Source organism: Macrobrachium rosenbergii, chromosome 5, assembly GCF_040412425.1.
Source record: "Macrobrachium rosenbergii isolate ZJJX-2024 chromosome 5, ASM4041242v1, whole genome shotgun sequence".
Classification (NCBI taxonomy): Eukaryota; Metazoa; Arthropoda; class Malacostraca; order Decapoda; family Palaemonidae; genus Macrobrachium; species Macrobrachium rosenbergii.
In genome coordinates this window covers 22,404,759-22,424,529 of record NC_089745.1, presented here as the reverse complement: position 1 = coordinate 22,424,529, position 19,771 = coordinate 22,404,759, and the positions used below count along the sequence as shown (strand labels likewise).

The 19,771-nt window shown below is 36.6% G+C and overlaps 1 protein-coding gene across 1 annotated transcript; it reads left to right on the top strand.

Annotated features, from left to right (window-relative positions):
• Positions 1-1,023: 1,023 nt before the first annotated feature.
• On the top strand, positions 1,024-15,641 carry Tango4 (transport and golgi organization 4). The gene is made up of 5 exons (XM_067104589.1): positions 1,024-1,059; positions 1,325-1,513; positions 10,486-10,633; positions 12,451-12,566; positions 15,470-15,641. The coding sequence occupies exons 1-5, from the start codon at positions 1,024-1,026 to the stop codon at positions 15,527-15,529; spliced, it is 549 nt and encodes a 182-aa protein (XP_066960690.1). The 3' UTR covers positions 15,530-15,641.
• Positions 15,642-19,771: the final 4,130 nt, after the last annotated feature.

Genomic DNA, 19,771 nt, shown 5'->3' with positions numbered 1-19,771 from the left:
GTACAACTTAGAAATCTGATAATTGGGTAAACTGAAAATGCTGTATTGAATATTGTGAGAAAATTTCCTACTAGGATTCCTTTCCAGTGCTTGATAAACCTCTCTTAGCTTGGAAAATGCCTTGCTCTCTGGCTAAAATTTGGCCTGTTCTCTTGCTTTGTAACTTTTAAGTTTCAAATCCATCATTACTCTTCTCTCACAATAGTGATGCAGTCCTGGAGGGCTCGTTTTTTCGCAGTTGATATGGCAGTTCCGCCATGTCAGATTGTTTACAGCCAAAATTTTAAGATCTTTTTATGCAATTTACAATTTTGTGATATAAGCTACTGCCACTGTATAAATTGCGGTGAGCTCATTTTCATTGTAAATTGACTTCATGATCTCATTCACAGTTTTCAAGCAACTGGCAGTAGAGAGTTGTTAATGGCATTTTTAATGAGCCCAGACATCTTTTGGCATATTTGTCTGGGTAATGTTCTGGGACCCATCATTGTTTTTAGTGTACTGTATGACTGACATGATTGCTGAGCTTGAAAATAAGATAGCAGAAGCAGAGTTTGCAGCTGGTACTTATTCTTGTTACTAATCACTTGCACCAGTTGTGAACTTGGTGATATACTTAATTTGGAATAGATCAGAAAATGTGGTAGCTATTTTATGCCAGTCTTGCACCTCTCTCCCTTTCAATGATTCCATTCTTAAAAACATGGCACTCAATGAATCGTAATATTTGGCAGTACTAATAGTTACCTTTGCCTCCACGCTGTTTTTATAGTACTTTATATATATAATGCTACATAAAACTTGGTATTGTTAGTGAATTTTTCTAAGTGTGTTCATATTCTAATTACTAACTCAGCTACAAATCTCATGAATATCTCTTGGCACTGGAACAGACAATTCTTAGTTATAAAATATTGCTTCTCACATAAGTAGCTACTTGTCTGTGTAAGTTGTTGGTTAATGCTTTATGTGATCATTTTATGTAATCTAGATGTCAAGTAAAATATAGGTGCAAGTGATATGAGTAAAGATATTCCAAATGGGGAAGTCTCATTAGTAAGTAAGCCAGTAGTGTTATGGCAGTTTGGATTATGAAGTTTGTCTGACCCTTAAAACTAGTGTAAAAGATATTTTTATGAATCATTGGTTTGTATCTGAAAAAATGTGGTTTTCTTTTTATGTAAAGATAATGAAAAGTATTTTTTTTAGAGGTGATATAGATCTGTTATGAGTACATCATATATTGCTGGCATAATTTCATTTTAGAAATGTTTAATGGACTTTAAGGGGTTTTTAATCAACATTTCATCCTTTTCTTCAGGTTATAACCGGGTCACATGATTTTACAATTCGATTATGGGATTTGGCAGCTGGGAAAACGTCATGCACACTTACACACCACAAAAAAAGTGTAAGGTCATTAGTTGCACATCCAGATTTGTATATGTTTGCTTCTGGGGCTCCCGATAATATCAAACAGTGGAAATGTCCAGAAGGCAAATTTGTTCAGGTAAGTGTGTTTCCTTTTCAATATTTGCCAGAGATAGAAAAGCCAATGATGAAGATTCTTAACAAATCTGAACCTAACCTAACTAAAGCCACTACTTTGGTCTTTTAGAAAGTTAGAATATAAAAGATTCATGCGAAGGAAACATTTATAATTTCAGGAAAGAAGGATCTCCCTGAAGTTGACTATGTCCTTACTTGACATGCAAGTAGTCAGTCTTTAATCATAAACATTTAGTTCATTTCAATCTCCATACAATTAATATAATCCCTCATCTCTGCATTCTTGATGTTAATACACCATTCGTCTTACTTGCCTCTTGATTGCATGGTGCTTTTTTGCTGTGACGTAACTGCAGTCATAAATATCAGATTGTTTCATTAGAAACCCATCAACCATACAGAGCTCGAGGTTGGAATGTCCCAAAACTTGTATTTTTGTCATGTAGACAGGAGATACAGAGTAGTTAACAGTGGCTTCAGGCATGGGTGCCTGTGATCAGTTGGTATGTAGTAACTAATCATACTTCATGTGTCTGTGGACTGGTAAAAAGAATCTCACCTATTTTGCTTAAAGAGTTTGTAAAAGTCTAATTCCTTTTTATTGATGATTCACCCTTTTCAGTTCTTATCACATTCACCTAATCTGATGTATTTTTTTCCCTTTCCTCCTTTTTCTCTTGAAAAGTTAGTTGATAATTGTTGATTATATATTACTGCTTGCGGCTTGCCACCTTTCTATAAATATCCTGTGTTATTTTTTTCCACTGTTTGTTGTTTTTGCCTTTGTTTTGTGTTGAGTGTATTTCTGTAGTTCTGTCTTATTCTGTACTGTTGGATACATGGGGTTCATATTATTTGGGATGAATCTTACCTACTGTTAAAGTTAGCTTACATCTTTGCATCGTTATGTCTGATCAGCATTCAGAATAAACAAAAGAATAATACTTGGGTGACCCAGATAGACTGTCTCTGCAATCACCTGTTTCCACCAGGTTTCATTGGAATGTTGACATTTTTGCCAGAATTCTTCATGCTGTGTCCTCGTTCGTTAGGTGTGAATTGGCTGTAATCATTTTGACTAATTTTGGCTGATTTTCTCCTACACGGTATTTTTCTTGTTTTCTGCTTTTACATTATACCATCTACAAGGAGCAGAGATAGAAGCACGAGGCTTTGCAGGAATGAGTTTTGTGTGAACCAAGTGTTTTGGTTGTGCATGATGTTGACACTGCGTATATTACTTGTAGGGAGAATGAACGTGCTTTTTTTCCATTTTTTTGAAGAAAGTAAGGAGTGGTCTGGTGAGAAGATGAATAACTTTGTAAAGCATTTGAAGATGCGAGAGACCGAAAGATTATATAGAATCATTAAGTCTGGCCATAAACCTACTCAGTCTTTTCCATCTTCTTCCTGTGTTGCTCCTCCTACTCCTCCATTGCCTGATTGGTTGATACCTCTCTCACTCCCTCTGCTCTGCCTTCTTATGCTCTTGTGTGTGGTTCAAAGAGAAAAATTATAGGAAAATTGAAGAATACCTAGCCTACTTATTGGGTAAAGATTTTGTTTCCTCCTGTAGTGGTTGACCTTTATCTGTTTCCCCTGCGAGAGAGAAGGTGTCAGAGCCTCCGTATGTCTTTAGCCCGCCCTGTGGACTGCCCTGCTTTATTTGGTCTTCTCTGTTGTCAGGGAACCAAGGAGTATTTCAGGGCAAAGGTCTGTGGCCTTTGCCACCTCTCTGTCAACTGTCTCTGGCTCAACTTTGATGCATTCTCTGAATGATGACGTCATGTGAAAACCCTCTACCTTTTCCTATCCAGCCATCTCCCTCCCAGCCATCTTGTACTTATCACTGGCATCCGATGATGTCATTGCTGGTGGTCCCAGCTGCATCTTCTCTGGAGCGTACTGCATCCTCGTCTTTGTCCATGGATATACAATTTTCTACCGTCCCACTTCTTCCTTTAAACTTGATGGTTTTCAGCCTGATTCAGTTAATTCTCCCTCGGGTCTTAACCATTTCATATTTTGTGTGGTTCTGCTTTCACTCCCTCTTGCTGAAAATGAATCGGTTGATTGGTGCTTTTTAGTTTGCTTCTACTTTGGCAACTGTTAAAACAAGTAAGTTAAGACTAATTGGTTTTGTTAAGGCAAATTTTGAGGTGATCTTGAAAGTGCACCACTTAAAGCTTATCGGAATGCCACTGTTTTAGTTTCCAGGTGTATGAAGCTGCTTAGAGCTAGGTGTTTTGACACAGATATAATATCTGTTTTTCACCCTTCCTCCATTCCAGATGCAAGTTTTTTTTCAAGTTCTTTCACCTTGTAAGTGAAAACCTCTCTACTGTTTTTGACATCTCAAAATTGTTTCCCTAGCTTCTAAGGGTTTAAGGCCATTGCCAAAGATGTCTCAAATCAGGAAAATAGAGAATTCTTAGCACAATTTTTGAAGATTTCCCTCAAGGATCATGCCCCTATAGCCTTTTTCTAATGAAAATTCTGTACAGAATACTCCAAGCTGCCCTGAGTATATATGCTTCAGTAAGTGACCAAGGTCCACATTCTAAGTGAAAGAATGCAAAGGCAACTGTAACAGGTCAAGTAGGAGGCTGTGTACAGAGTTTCTGTAGTATCTGGGAAAGCTTCGAGAAGAACTTTTTGTAGTGATGGTTCTCGTGGAAGGATACTTTGTACCATTTGTTATTCTTTTACCCCTGTTGACAGTCCTGATATCATTTTGTGCCCACCCTCTTCACACAGGGAGATCAGATGGCTGTTACTCAACAAGGCCATTGAGCCAATTTTAGACTAGTCACCAAGGTTTTACCGTCGGTTTTTTCTTGTTCCCAAGGCTTCATTGGAGTCATTCAGTTCAGTCCTGGTAGCCGTTCGGAAGGGAGACTAGATGGTTTCTGTCAGCATGCAGGATTTGAACTTCCACTTCCTGACCCATTCTCAGTTTAGGAAGTATCTAAGCTCTGCTTTTATCAGCCAAAAGTATTTACAGAGGTCCCCGGTTTAAGGAAAGTCTTCGGAACATCGTCGAAAATCAAAAATCTAAGCTCTGCTTTTTTATCTGAGCAAATCACCAAAAGTATTTACTCGTTTGTTGGGGCCTATAGCAGGATAAAGTCAACTGCTTGGTATCAGAGTTCCTTCTTGGACAACAGGTTAGTTCTCGGAAATTCATTTCAGGATTATCTTCTGTGTCTAACGTTGGGGCTGGGCATTTTGATCAGTGTCGACAAGTATATGCTTATTCAGACCAAGCTGATCATTTATATGGGGATGACGATAGACACACTTTTTTGGGGGCTTTTCTTACATAGAGATTGATAGACAATTTTCTATCACTGTTGAAAGAATTTCAACCCTTAGAAAGGCCTCCTGCCAAGAAGTGGCTGCCTCTGTTGGGACATATGGCCTCCTTCGAGAAGTTTATCAGTTTCATTTCAAGACTTCTAGGGACAAGTCTTGCCTTTTGCACTCAACACTAGCAGGTTCCTTTAGATCTTCTGGGTTCTCTTCATTTGGTGGGGAGATCAGTGAAGACTGCTGATAGGTCTGCCTTTAGACTTCAAGAACCCAGACCTCAAATTGTCCTCAGATGCATTGAAGGCAAATTGGGGAACCATTCTGAGAAACATGGAAATGTCAGGAAGTTGGACTGTAGAGAAGAGCAAGCTGCATATTAACAACCTAGAGCTTTTGGCAGTTTGGAAGGGTCCTATAAAAGCAAAACATCTAGTCGGGGACAAGACGATTGCGTTATGTTCCAACAATTCAACCTCACTCCCTTGCATAAGGAGGCAAGGATGCACAAATCAAGAGATCAGTTCATGCTAGCATAGAGACTTTTTATGTGGACAGAGTCCAAGACCATCATTCTTTTAGCTCAATTTGTCCCAGGGAGAAACAGTGTTATCGCAGGTTAACTCAGCAGGAAAGGGCAAGTTCTTACTTCAGAATGATCTCTTCATCCACAGGTCTGCAAGAATCTATGGAACCTTTGGGGAGAACCAAACATGACTGTGTTCGTGACTGCCCAAAACATAAAACTCCCAGTTTATTGCTGTCTATACCAGGATCCTCAAGCATGGGTAATTGATTCATTTCTTCAAGAGTGGTGGAGTCTAGACCTTTACGCTTTTCCTCCATTTGCTGTTTTGAGGAAAGTAGTTGACAGGTTGCAAGCTTTGAAGAATACAAGGATGATTTTGATAGCTCCGTGGTTTCCCCAAAGGGAATGGTTTCCTGAGCTACCTCTCCTGGTGGTGGATGTTCCACACCTGCAATTCAGGAAAGATCTTTTCAGACTGTCTCATTTGAAAAGATTCCATCAAACTCCTTGTGCTTCATCTAGCTTTTACGTACATACCATAATGTTTTCACTGTCTCTTCTCCTTCTCTCCTCAACAATATAAACATCTCTATCTCAAGTTAAGCTGTGCGTCATCACAGTGACATGATTTTGTTCATCTTTCATGTTGAGTTTTATTGTGAAATGCTTTATTCTTTTATTTATTTTGTTGAATATGGTTATCATTAAACTATGTATTGTGCTTGTACTGAAAATAATTAAACTATGTATTGTGCTTGTGCTGAAAATAATTGTATTAAAGTGAGAGCAGAGGGTGGGTATGGGGGAAATTCATGAGTGAGGGATGAATTAATTGAATTCCAATTACAACCAGTCCCGGTTAATGGCTGGAGTTCCATTCCCGGCCGAGTGCCGCCAACCAAAAATTGCCAGCAACGGAAAATCACCAATAATGGTGCCGATAAACTGCTTAATGGCACTGTTAACGGGGCACCGATAACTGATTATCGGTCCCAATAAACCACTCAACGATGCCGATAAACTGCTTACCAATGCCGAAAACCACTTACTGGAGCCAAAAATCACTTACTGGCACCAAAAATCCGGTTAATGACATCGTTGGCCAAGCTCTGTAACGCCGAAACACAGTTAACCAATCCTGCCAGTAAGTGGGGACTGCCTGTATTCCTTATGGGAATATTTGGATCAATATACAAACATTTCAATATAGTAGTACAAATTGGAATTTGGAACAAATTAAAGTCATATACCGAGGAGCCAGTGTATTAATACTAATGTTGGACTCGGCCTTTTACTAACTTCAGAACAATGTTTTGCTGTGATGTTTGGTCATCTTGGGTGGTGTTTGCTTCATCTTTGTGTGAACTGGGTCTTGCTGGTTTTCCTGTTACCTATTGATATTGGGCGTCCTGTTTATATAATGCCAACTCTTTTCACCACATTAGATCCTCTAGTGGCGCCAGCCATTCGCACTCATATTGAATCACTTCCTTGGTTAGTGGTACCCACTGTGCCCTGTCATACCTGCTACATCTCTTTTACTGCTGTTTGTATTTGTGCCTGCAGCTTTTGCTTTGCATTCTATGCTTGTTTATTATCTTTGCTAGCTGTTTCTGCCATTCACGTCACTGTTTGCTGCTCTAGTATCTGTAACTATTCCTGTTGTACTGCCCACATCTGCATCAGTAACATCAGTCATGCTAATATTCTCATCTGTTCTGTCTAATACTGTTAATGCAAGTGCATTAGGGTAACCTTTCTCCAGTGGTTGATGTTTCTCCATTTGCTACAGTTACTCCACCTCTTCAGTTGACTGTTCATGTGGATCAGCTTTTACAATCTCCCAGGTGAGAGGACATCCTGCTCTCCAGTTCCAGCCATCCTGGACTGTCTTATCTCTGCCCCTTCTGCTGTACCAGTCCAACAGAAGTGCATTTACCCTGGTGGCAGGGTATTGTAAAGAGATTTCCTCATAGGATTGTGATTATTCAGGGGACTCTCACTCCAGTTACTCCAGACATTCTCCTTTTGCTGTCACCTGAGCCAAAGGTTTCCCAACACAGGTTGTTTGTGCAGCATGTCATAAGTTTTTGTACCAGAATTATATGTAATTTTAATAGCTTTAACAGAAGGTAAATTTTGGCAAGAAAAATTATTTTAAGCAACTCCTTGAGTATAGTCTCTGGGAAGGTATAATACCAAGCACCCAATTGTCTCTGAAATTTTAGAATGGTTATTTTCAGTTAATCATTGTGTTATAGACATTAAAACTTTCATAGGCTACCACCCAACAGAGGTAAAATAGAACAAAAAGACAGCTTGGCAGAGAGCATTACATCAAAAGCTACAGAAATATTGACTTCCCATTTAGACTTTTTTCCAGCAATCAGAACGAAAGTAAAGGAGATCTGGGAAGTACATGGGAAAGTCTGCTTGGATGTTTGATAGAATACCAAGATGATAGAAATTACAAGTCATCTTGTACTTACCTCCTATGAGTACAATAACATGGCAAGGAGATGGAAACTGCCCCATGGCATTGCATTTGACATTTAATATAGCCATTCCCTGCAGTCTACATAATTATGACAGGATATTCAGGTACTTTGTACTCTCCTAGCAGTAACAATTGAAAAATCAATCTTTAATGATAGTTGTGAACCAAGCCTTTAAAGAATGGTATAAAATCACAGAAAGTGTATAAGTGTATCCATTCATTCCCAAAGACAACATGGTTGGTAATCATGTCTAATCACCACAAGTTTCAGCTATGCATATTAGGAGTTTGCATAAACTTTTCAGCCAGAGTGGTAAGGCAACCCAGTTTCATCAGCATTCTGTTTTTTTGGAATCGGTAAGCATGTGCATGTGACAGATTCATCTGAAACATTTGTAAGACTATGAACTTGAACTGGAAGAGCTAACCTTTGGTAGATGAGCAAACCTCTCAGCACCCATCTTCTGTTCAGTACCACAAACATCACACCCTCCAAATGTTGGAGGGTCCAGTTCTTCAAATGTGGAATTTGCATGAAGTAAATTTTTGCAAATTCTTCAAAGGTTTTAAGTTACATGATGGAAGTGGAAGCCCATTCAACTTTTATGGCTTATGTTGAGGCACACTGTGACTTTTATTTTATCCTTCTGATAACTCCAAATCATGTGCTGGTATTGGATTTGAAGTTTGTTGTTGTGAATTTTATTGTAATAGGCCCCCTCCTCATTTAATTTCAATTTTTACATCAGAATTGTATGGTATTCTAACAGCTATTGAAACAATAGCAGTTATGGACAAAGGAAATTTCTTTATTTTCTTTGACTTGGGAAGCATTTTGTAGCCCTTGTTGTTTTCAACATGGTCAACCCTTTGATTTTAAAAGTTTCCAGTGGCTCTATATTATGGAAAAAGTTGAATACAAACGGTTTCCAATACATGTGGGAGTTCATAATAATGAAAAGGCAGGTAAATTAGTAAAACAAGCAGCAGTTACTCTACTTCCAGGAGGTACCACTTATGTTTAGGGGGTTTTTTCCCCCCAAAAACCTTAACTTGCAACATGTGGCAAAAATGTTGGATCTTGAATGATCTAATCAAAATTGAATAAATCACAAGTTTTACACTGTATCTCCCTAGAAGTGTGAAAATATGCTCAGATTACTCATGGGGCATACTTGCCTAATGCACAAATACTCAGTGGGTGATTGTTACCAGTTATTTTGTGATGATTGGTCCCTGTGATGATTGGTCCCCTTGACTGTGAGACATTTACTAGTTGAATGCACCAATCTTGGGAATCTGTGGTGAGATGGCAGGTCCATCTTTGCCAAGATTCTTGTAGAAGTTGTAGCATATGATGTCAGTGGCATTTTTAGGTTTGTTCAGGCTGGCCTTCTACAGAAGCTATGGGTTTTATTTAGTGTTCCTGTATTACTTAATGCCAGATAATGAAAAATCAGTCAGTCAGCCTTTCAAATTTGGGCATACATGACAACGCCAGATAATGAAAAATCAATCAGTCAGTCTTTCAAATTTGGGCAGAGACATAACCGTTCACTTTGTCATCTCACCAACTTGTCACTGCTTGTCATGGGTATAATAGTGTTGCTCAGCATCCTCTTTGGTAGGTCATAGTAGGTACAAATACATGCACAGGACTGCCCTTTCACAAGCTTGATCTATCAGTTAAGCATTTTCCTTAACCTCTTAGCAGACAGGTGCCATCAGACTATAAAAGATATGAAACACAAGTCCATAAGCCCCATCAATGCCATGGCCATGGTCAGGACATGCTCAAAATCCATATTACCACTGAAAAATGTAAGGTCAGCAATGCACAAGCAGTGAAAGGAACCAGTAAGATGACACTGAGACAGAATCATTGTGACTGTCCCATTCCAAAGTCTTGGGAACCATTGAATCAGCTCAAAGTGTTCAACTGTTTGCATAAAGAGCTTACCTTAGTAAACTGCAGTCGTCCTGCAGAGCTCTTGCCTGACAATCTCTGCTTCCACTTCAATTGAAAATTCTTGTCATAGCTGTACATTGACAGACTATTGTGCACTTTAGGGCAAGTACCTTTCTATTTAAAAGAATGCAGAAAGGTTGTATAGGTTGAATATTACTGTATAGCTGATGATTTCACATAAGAAATAGAATGACTTGTGCTTATAGGTGAGGTGCAGTGTTGCACAGCATTCTTTATAACAAAGTAATGCCTCTTTGGTCAGACATTCCAAAAGTTTGCCCATATTTTGCTCTTGTATTCAATAGGGTAACAGTTTTTCCTTGCTAGAGATTTAGGCAGTAGTGACCTTGAGAAGGTTGTTAGCTAACAATCCTATAAATGTTCCAGGGACAGAAATTGAGATATTTGCCTTTAGCTGACATTCTGAAGTACTGGTTTCTCCTTGAGAATCTAAGTGATCAACTGCCTTATTGGCTTGTGAATGAAAGCATTAGCATTAATTTTGCTGATTGTTTTGATGTACAGTAGCTCCTCTTATAGTCTTGAGGTGGTTTGATTAATTTGTTTTTTTGTAATGGCTTGCCAATTTGTGGATTTTGGTTATTATTCTCCCTGCCTTTTTTGAATGATTTATGAACTGAAGTAATTAATTTACACCTCTTTTTGCAGAATCTGTCTGGACATAATGCCATTGTCAACTGTTTAGCTGTAAACCGAGAAGGCGTATTAGTTTCTGGTGCAGATAATGGAACACTCTACTTTTGGGACTGGCGTACCGGGTACAATTTCCAAAAATTACAAGCACCAGTTCAGCCTGGTAATAATCTTCAAATTTTTTCTACTTTTATTAATATTTTTGTCTTTCATCAATTGTGTGCTCATACAGTGACTAACCATTATCTTACTAAATCCCTGTGCTCTGGCTTGAAGTGGTATGGTAAGACTCCTTATAGCTCAACTTGCCATTCAGTATGAAAGTTTTGTCATGTTGTATATGTATGTATATTTTATGATGTTCTTCATTTCACATACTTGAGTAGAGTATAATTTCAAGTATGGGTTAGTATACTGCATGATGCAAGAAAGCATTACAGCTACCATAAGAACCACTATAAAAGACCTGAAAGGGAAGGGTTTGCCAAACTTTTATTTTGTTTACTTTTCTAATCCTTATCAATTTTCCTTTGAAAGATGCATAAAAATCATTATACTGTCACTAAAAGGTATTCCAGTTGAAATGTACTCGTCTTTGGCTAAAGCTCCCGCTGGGCACTTTAAGTGGACCACTGATCTGAAATTAATTCATAGTGCTGTTTCATAGGGTTTATTCTTAAAATGTAATAAATTTAAAATTTATTTAACAGATTCTTTCCAAAAGTTCAATTATTTGATGAACTGAAAATAATAAGTCCAATAAAATTCTTTCAGCTAACTTATATATAGGCCTTGAATTGTGCTGCTAATTGAAGTTTGGTTATTCCCATAAAGTATGTTTATTTGGGAGTGCTAACCCACTGTCTGCATACGAGGTTGGGTCTTTTGGATTATTCATCAAATACCTTGGATCAGACAAGTGTGGTTAATTGAAATTTACAATTAAATTACTTTAATGCTGCACTCTTTTTGTTATGAAGAACACTGCAATTCACTAGTGGTTGTGATCTGTTTTTGTTTGTCATCAGGTTGATTATCACATAAATTATCACATAAAGTTTAATGTTTGTAAAAGGTGATGGATTTTTGAGAAGCCAAATATTTGTCGACAGGAATGGCCAGTTATTCTGGACTTTAATTGCAAAGAATTTAATAAGGACCACAAATTAGTCAGTTTAAAACTCAAGCTGATGTTTTCACACTTATTGCTTTTCTTATATATCATTACTGGACTTTGCTTCAGTTACTGTACTGTAAAAGCAATTCTCATGGTTTTATAAACACTGTTATTTTGCATGAAGTCCCCTCATTCATACCCTACTGATGGATGTGGCTTTCACCTGGCCTTAGAGATGAGTTGACAGAGGCAGTTATATCAGTGGAGGGGAGATAGTGCATTCTGGCAGTTGTCTACTAAACAAGTAGCTACCGCTATCACTATATGTGGCCTATGTATTATGAAATTATAATTATTTTAAAATCTTTAAAGTTATGCATGTGGACACCAGGATTCTATTCTATTTCAGTCATAGCTTGTTTATACAAACTGGCCTCATAATTTAGTCCCTGTTACCTTGGTAGGCATAAAAAATATATCGAATCTTTCCCCAGTGCTTTATCCATTATATGTAAAATAATATATATATATATATATTGAGGAGTTTCAAAGATTTTATGAGTTGTTTCAAGTATTTTAGCATTTAAACACGCATTTTAGACAAATTTCCTGTTTCCAAATAACAGATTTGATATGTTTGAGGGCTGCAGTTGTATGAGTTAAGAGTTAATATCTCTTTAGTAAGCTTGTGACTCACCAGTCAAAGGGTTCAACCATACCTTCAGAGCCCATAGAATAATTCTTTATATTTGATGTCTTCACACATGTTTGGTTAAATAAAGGATGTACAGTGACCAGTGAGAGGTTATACTATGAAATATTAAGTGTTTTAAAAGATTTAAGAATTTTGTGTTTTTCTTTAGGGTCGATGGATAGTGAGGCTGGAGTTTTCGCCATGACGTTTGATCAGAGTGGATCACGCCTTATAACATGTGATGCTGATAAAACCATAAAGATATACAAGGAAGATGACACAGCAGTAAGTTTCAAATTATCTTTTTTTTTTTTCTTTTTGACAAATCAAGCTAAGTAATGTATCTGATCACATACATACCCACAAGCAAGGAGTAATAGGAAAACATATTTTTTTATGGTACTGCAGTAAAGATCATTTTATTGAAATATGTAGCCAGGGTTTATCAGAAAAAACTTCATGCCTAGGCTAACCTAGCCCAGCCTAGTCTGACCGAGGTTGGCTTACTAAAGCTCTATAAAATCCTTATAAACTCTCTGTTTGTTGACAGTACAATAAACTCTTATGCTTATTCATGTATTCATTAGGCTTATTCAGTGAACTTTTTGTTCTTAATAGACCTTTTACTGCAAACAGTTTTGTAAAATATTTTCAGATCCCAGTTGTAAGATCACTTCAGCCTAATCTGTTCACTTGGATGAAGCCATAGTTATCTTGTTCTCTTTTGTATGAATGAATTTGTTATCAAAGTACAGTTGACCTTTGAAACTAGTGGGTCTTGGACTCACAGATTTCATTACTAGCAGAATTTTTGTCAATTTTAAGTGGAATTTTTTTAGCTTTGTGGCCATTCACACACACCCTGCAGTGCAGGATAGAAATGTCAAGACTTAAGAATGTTTTGTAGGCCATCAGAGCATAAAACATACATAATAGTCTATTATACCATTAAAATAGTGCTGTGCATACAAAGTAACTGCAATATTGTTGTGAATAAAACATCCCAGTAGGCTTGATTGTGAGCTTAGTGATCTTGGGAAAGCAACCACTGCTCCTTTATTAAATCCCTCCTATTAATAGACTCTACTCTAGAATACATTCTGGAGGTGAGACAGTCTTTCTGATTGCTGTGGTCACTGGTTGTTATTGGTGTCTTGGATCAGGTTAAACCTTTTGATCTACAATTCGGAAAGTTCCATGTTGTCCAAGAGATAGAGTAAGCTGCTTTCCCATCACTAACATGCCATAGTACACTGCTTTCCCATCACTAATATGCCATATTACATAGAGACCACCCATCAGTGACGGACAAATTCTACCCCTGGTGACGCCAGGGGCACATGTTGAACAAATTTGGTGACTTCGCTGTTACTTGGGTCTCACCTGCAGTTTTTACTGAAAGTAATCTACTAAGTAGAATCGTCTTGTGTTCATCTTTACGCTTCCCAGAGTTTATCATGTAAGGAGGACAGTTGCCTGGTCTTTGTGAGATCTAAAGCCAGGAGCTCAGATCCATCCCTTGCTTGAGGAGAAATTTCCCATTTAACAGGGAATGAGGACAGGTGTCTGGCAGTGCTAAACTACCTTCAACTCATTTTACTGAAGGAATTTTGCCTACAAGTCCTTGGTCCATTTCATAAGAACATGTGGTAGCTGCTCAACAGGTTGTGTAGTCTCCAAGCTCCTCTCAAACAAAAAGTTATATTGCTTTAGGTACTTGAATGGCATAAGGTTGCAAGTTCTACAGGCTGTAGTCAGGCCAAGTATGTGATGGATGGGCCACAGCGCAGGTATAGTTCACAATTGAGCGTCCTATCTTTGAGGCTTTGCCTATTAGGTGTGATTCCCTCCATGTACTGGTAAAACTGTCATCTGAACCCATCCATATATGATTGACTGAGGTACTAGCTGCCCTGACTTTTGCTTCCCCATCTTCAGGGAAGTATTTTATTCTCCAAAGTTAGGTTGTAGTTTGAGCACAGACATGTCTTGCACCTGTTCAGGGCTCTGTTAATCTTGCAACCCTAAGCTAGATTGTATAGGATGTTACAGGAGTCATTTCTTCCCTGCTCATGTTTCTGACCAGAGCATGGCATTTCCAGATGACAATTGAATTTACCAGTTAGTTGAGGGACTCTTCCCACATAAGGGTTGAGTCTTCTACATAACAGGCAGTGGTATTTAACAAATACCAAATGTTTAAGCCACCACGTTCCTGAGTTTCAAGAATTGTTTCCACATTGCACTTAGAAATGCTCCTACATTAAAGGCATTTTGTTTGTATACCCAGGAAATATATAAATTACTTTATAAATTTGATATATTGTGCAGTATTGATAATATATGACGTACAGAAAATGATAGGAAGTAAATTATACAAGAGTTAGAGAGGACAGCTTTTCAGATTTATAAATTAAAATTTTTTTAAGAAAATAGCATCAGTAGCTTGTTTCCTATAATTGACGTACAGTTGTAATAGTTTGTGTAATTGATTTATTAACATTTAACAGGTGAATTATTATTATTCTTCGTCAACTCCTTCCCTCTTTTTCCTGTGATTTTGATGAAACGAGGTTGCAATGTACCTTAGGATTTTTTATTATTTCTCAAACACATGCCCCATACCCATTTTCAAGGGATCTGGTCAGTGTATGAGCCCAGAATATTAGGCATTTTTCTCTAGAAATTGTAAACCGTTATAATGAAGTATATTTGGTTGAAGGTACAGTTGCTGATTATTATTATTATTATTATTATTATTATTATTATTATTATTATTATTATTATTATTATTAGTACTATTATTATTTTCTTTCGATTTTTTCTGTTTTTAATGGATCTTAAGATTAGTGCATTTTGGTGATTATTTTCTGCAAAGATTTTGTACTTTCTACCTGTCACAGATAGGTTGAAATTGTACTTTACTTTGGTTGTGATGGAATTTGATAGGTAACCTTGAGTGTTAGGAATTATTTCATTTTACCTATCTTTCAAGGGCTCAATCAAGTTAAAAGGGAAATATTTTGACATTTTTTCTGCAGATTTCAAGTGGTGATAGAGGTCTGGTTTTTTAGCTTTGTCTGGATTTATAATAAAGTTCTGAGGTTGAAACAGCAGGTTTTATAGTGAGGAGAGAATTGAGTATAATTTATTGACATTGTAATGTAGAATGTTTTTCTTTTTTTCAGTCTGAGGAGACCCACCCGATTAATTGGAGGCCTGAGATCCTAAAAAGAAGAAAATATTAAGCAACCTGAAAGAGCTGAAGTTCAAGCATTAGTAGTTGTAAAAGGATTAAAAGTTGCTTTATTTTTATTGAGTAAGTTATATTTCTTCTTTGTAATAAATTGAAAATGTAAACGTGTTATTTGCAGTAATCCTCTCACTAAACTTTTGAATTAGGGGTGTTATGAAAGAGATTGCTTTGTCCATACAATTTTCAAACCTCCTGTTTTACTAAAAGCACAGAAGGCAATATTAAAGGTACTGTGCATCATCTATTTGGCTCTTAGCTGCACAACTTATTACTCTGTGCATATCCTTCATTCTTTGTAATTGTATCACAATTGACCATCATCAAGCTTTTCGTGCTTCAGTGTCGTGCCTGACAAATTAGAGTTTTGGTTGTTGAATGATCTCAAACATACACAATTGAAAGGCTTCATGACTGAAGCCTTTCATGGAGCAGCCCCACTTGCCTTTAATCACTTCACCTTTATGCTTATTTTACAAATGTGTAAAAAATAAGCAAATTTATAAAAAAAGAAAAAAATTATTTATTGCGCAGGATATTATGAAGTGCATAGTATTTTTGAAAAAAAAATTATCATTACTTTGGTAATATTATTAGACTTTGAAATTTTATATTTTTACATTTCCATAACTTGGGAGTCATAGAAAGAGGAAAAATAAAAAATATTACACTAGTTGATTTTGTTTTTAATTATGCGCTGTTACAAAGACACAGTGAGAGAGAGAGAGAGAGAGAGAAAATTTTATTTTATGGGCGAAGTAACTCGTAAATTTACAATATTTCTTATTCATAAAAAAATAAATAATGGAATCCATTGTGTTCTTGTAGCCCATGACATATTTTGCTTTCTTTGTGATATTTCCTTGTTAGTCAGTTTACACTACTGTACATCTGCGTTGTAAAGGGTAAAAAATAGTGATGTGTCTTTTGTCTTTCCATGTTGTTGGTGTAACTTCTGAACCTTCCTCAGAATCTGAAGACAAGTATTGGGTGTTAATTTCATCTCTTATGGTCAAAGTAACGCTTAAATTTACAGTATTTTTTATTCATAAAAAAAATAAAGAATGGAATCCATTGTGTTCTTGTTGTCCATGAAACCTTTTGTTTTCTTTATGATATTTCCTTGTTAGTCATTTTATACTACATCTGCTTTGTGAATGGTAAAAATTAGTGTTGTGTCTTTTATGTCTTTCCATGTCGTTGGTGTAACTTCTGAACCTTCGTTAGAATACTAAGACAAATATTGGTGTTAATTTCATCTCTGGAATTCATTAGGTCTATGTAATAAGTACTTCTAGTTTCTTCGTCATTCATTTTGATCATAGAGGTTAATAGGATTGCAAAATTAAGAATGTATTTTGGCAGTCACTCAGGGTATTTAATGCCTGAAGCTCTACCATAAAAATAAGACATGCTGCCATGTATTGAGGAAAATGCACACTAAATGCTTGCCAATGGGAGAGGAAGGATAGAGAATGGGAATGAATGAAAGTACAAGTAAAATTGGGATTGTAAAAATAAGGAGGAATATTTTAGGATTGTGGATGAGTAGTATTGTGATTTTAAAAAAAGGTACACTTGGCAAGGAAAGTGAAGATACAGTTTTTTTAAATCTTCGGACATACAGTATATTGCTCAATAATGCGACATCTGGCAACTTTAGGAAGGGGAGGAGCTTCTGTCTTAGTGTGTTGGTTTTTTGCTTGACCTCCTATAACTTTCAATCATATTCTACGATTCTGACATCATTGATACTTAAATGCAGTAGTAAGCTTTACAGTATTCGTTCAAGTTGTAATCTGCAGCGACAGTTCTGAGCAAAATAAACATTTTTCGACGTAACCTACCAATTAACCTTATACAAATGAATTTATGACACCACAATGAACGGAATGCTTGCATAATCGGAAACGCGATCTTCCAAAGTGAAATCAAGAGTTAAATTTGAGCAACGTGGGGAACAATAAAGGAACGAATGCAATGTTACGATGAGAGAGAGAGAGAGAGAGAGAGAGTTGCTGTTGTGTAAGCCTAGGCCTATATGTAGAGCTACTCATTTCATTATTTTTTTTTTTTAGAGATTGAGCGATACTATATTTGTATAGTATGTTTTAGCGATGGAGAGAGAGAGAGAGAGAGTTGCTGTTGTGTAAGCCTAGGCCTATATGTAGAGCTACTCATTTCATTATTTTTTTTTTTTAGAGATTGAGCGATACTATATTTGCATAGTATGTTTTAGCGATGAGAGAGAGAGAGAGTTGCTGTTGTGTAAGCCTAGGCCTATATGTAGAGCTACTCATTTCATTATTTTTTTTTTTTTTTTTAGAGATTGAGCGATACTATATTTGTATAGTATGTTTTAGCGATGGAGAGAGAGAGAGAGAGAGAGAGAGAGAGAGAGAGAGAAACTATGGCAACGCAGAGAGAACGGGCAACGTCAAGAAACATCCAGTTACTTGTGTTTTCCTGCTGAAGTGCTGCACACATCATAGAGAATGCTCTTGAAGATTTAAATAGATTTGGTCAACTTACCGTAGCTGTCGCAACATTTACTGCCATTAATTCCAGCTGACTTTTAACACCGTGAAATACAAATATGAATGTGTGAAAATTAAAGAAATTATCACTACCTCGTATGATGATGCAATAATAAGCCTGTCCATAACGGAAAACGAGTAAATATTGCCGTTCTGATAAAGAGTACTACACCGAGATATTCACACACTATCTTTTAGATCTCTATGAACGAAGTCATCTGAGAAATTCTGATTACTTCGGACATGCTTGGTGTTTTTAAGTATCTGAACGTTTTTGTTTTGCAGATTTAACATATATGATATAATTTGCATTGTATTTTCATATACTAGAGTAAATTTACCGAGATTATGTGTTTTCTGTAAGAAAAAAATAAAAATTCGATGAACGAAATCTAAAGAAAACTGTATCTTTACTTTTCTTGCCGAGTGTACATGGTTGTGGTTCACGAGTATACTCCGTATAGTGAGAGAAATGGTTGATCCTTGCTTCTTTTTCAGATAAGAGCCAGTATACTATGCCTTCCCTCATTACCATCATTATTACAACTTATTTATACTTAACTGCTATTTTGTATTTCAACTGGAGGTTTTCCTTATTTGCACATTTAAATCCTTTTGCTGTACTTTTTATAACTAAATTCACTTTATCTAGGTATTAAACTTACACACCTCCCTGTTTCACTGTCTTCGTTATCAAGAAAGGATATCATTGCTAGAATTGGACTTCATTTCTTAAGTCAATAATAGGAGCTGCTATGGTCTTGTCAACCACCCTGTAATTGTTTCATGGGCAGGCCTGTTTCATGGGCAGGCTTGTGGCATGGAATTTCATCTGGCTTGCCTTCCAAGATGGTTAAAATTGGGATGATTGTATTCATATAATGCTCTCAATCCAATCGAGTGGGTTTGGCCCAAACTCAAGCTACCATAATGATGATTTCATCCCTTTTTGGTAGGGTAGGAAGTGCACTTTTGAGTTAGCTCTTACTGACTTTTATTGGAGGATGAATTCCATGAAATAGTAGTTATATCTTTTTTAGACTTCTTTTATTTGTTTCTTTAGAATTTATAAACTACAAAGGGAGATGTGTAACATACATTGTGGAGATAATAATAATTTTATTAAGAATGGAGATATTTCTCATTTTGTTAAGAACTCCATTCATATCATTGTAAAATTAGATGCCCAGACTCGCATACATAAGTAGTGAGAAGTTGGCTGAGATAAAACTGTTTAAACTTTGGATAGGGGAGAGGAGCTTATTTTATAAAGATCTATACAACTTTGCAGAAGAGCTTTTTTAAAATATGGTCAATCAATGTTTGGAAAGTATATAAACCCAACAGTTGCCATGATTTTTTATCTGATTTTCTTTGGCATAGTATCTTCCCACATAAGCATAGAAAAAGAAAGCTAAAGTCTTGACAAGTTCAAAGTTGCTTTAAATCCAACCATCTATTGTAAGTAAAACCCAAAAATTTGTGATACTTATCTCCTAAACATTTTGAGTACACTTCTACTCCAGGCTGTTGTAATTGCAATTTGGACCCCAGTGCCAATGACAACAAAGTGACAGGAGTGCCAAATTGGCAAAGCAGCTTTTTACAGACCATAAACTGAGCACATGAGTGTTGCTAGAAAGATTTTATTGGGAGTACAGAGTTACACCAAGGCCTTGAAAGCAAAGGATATTCTTGGT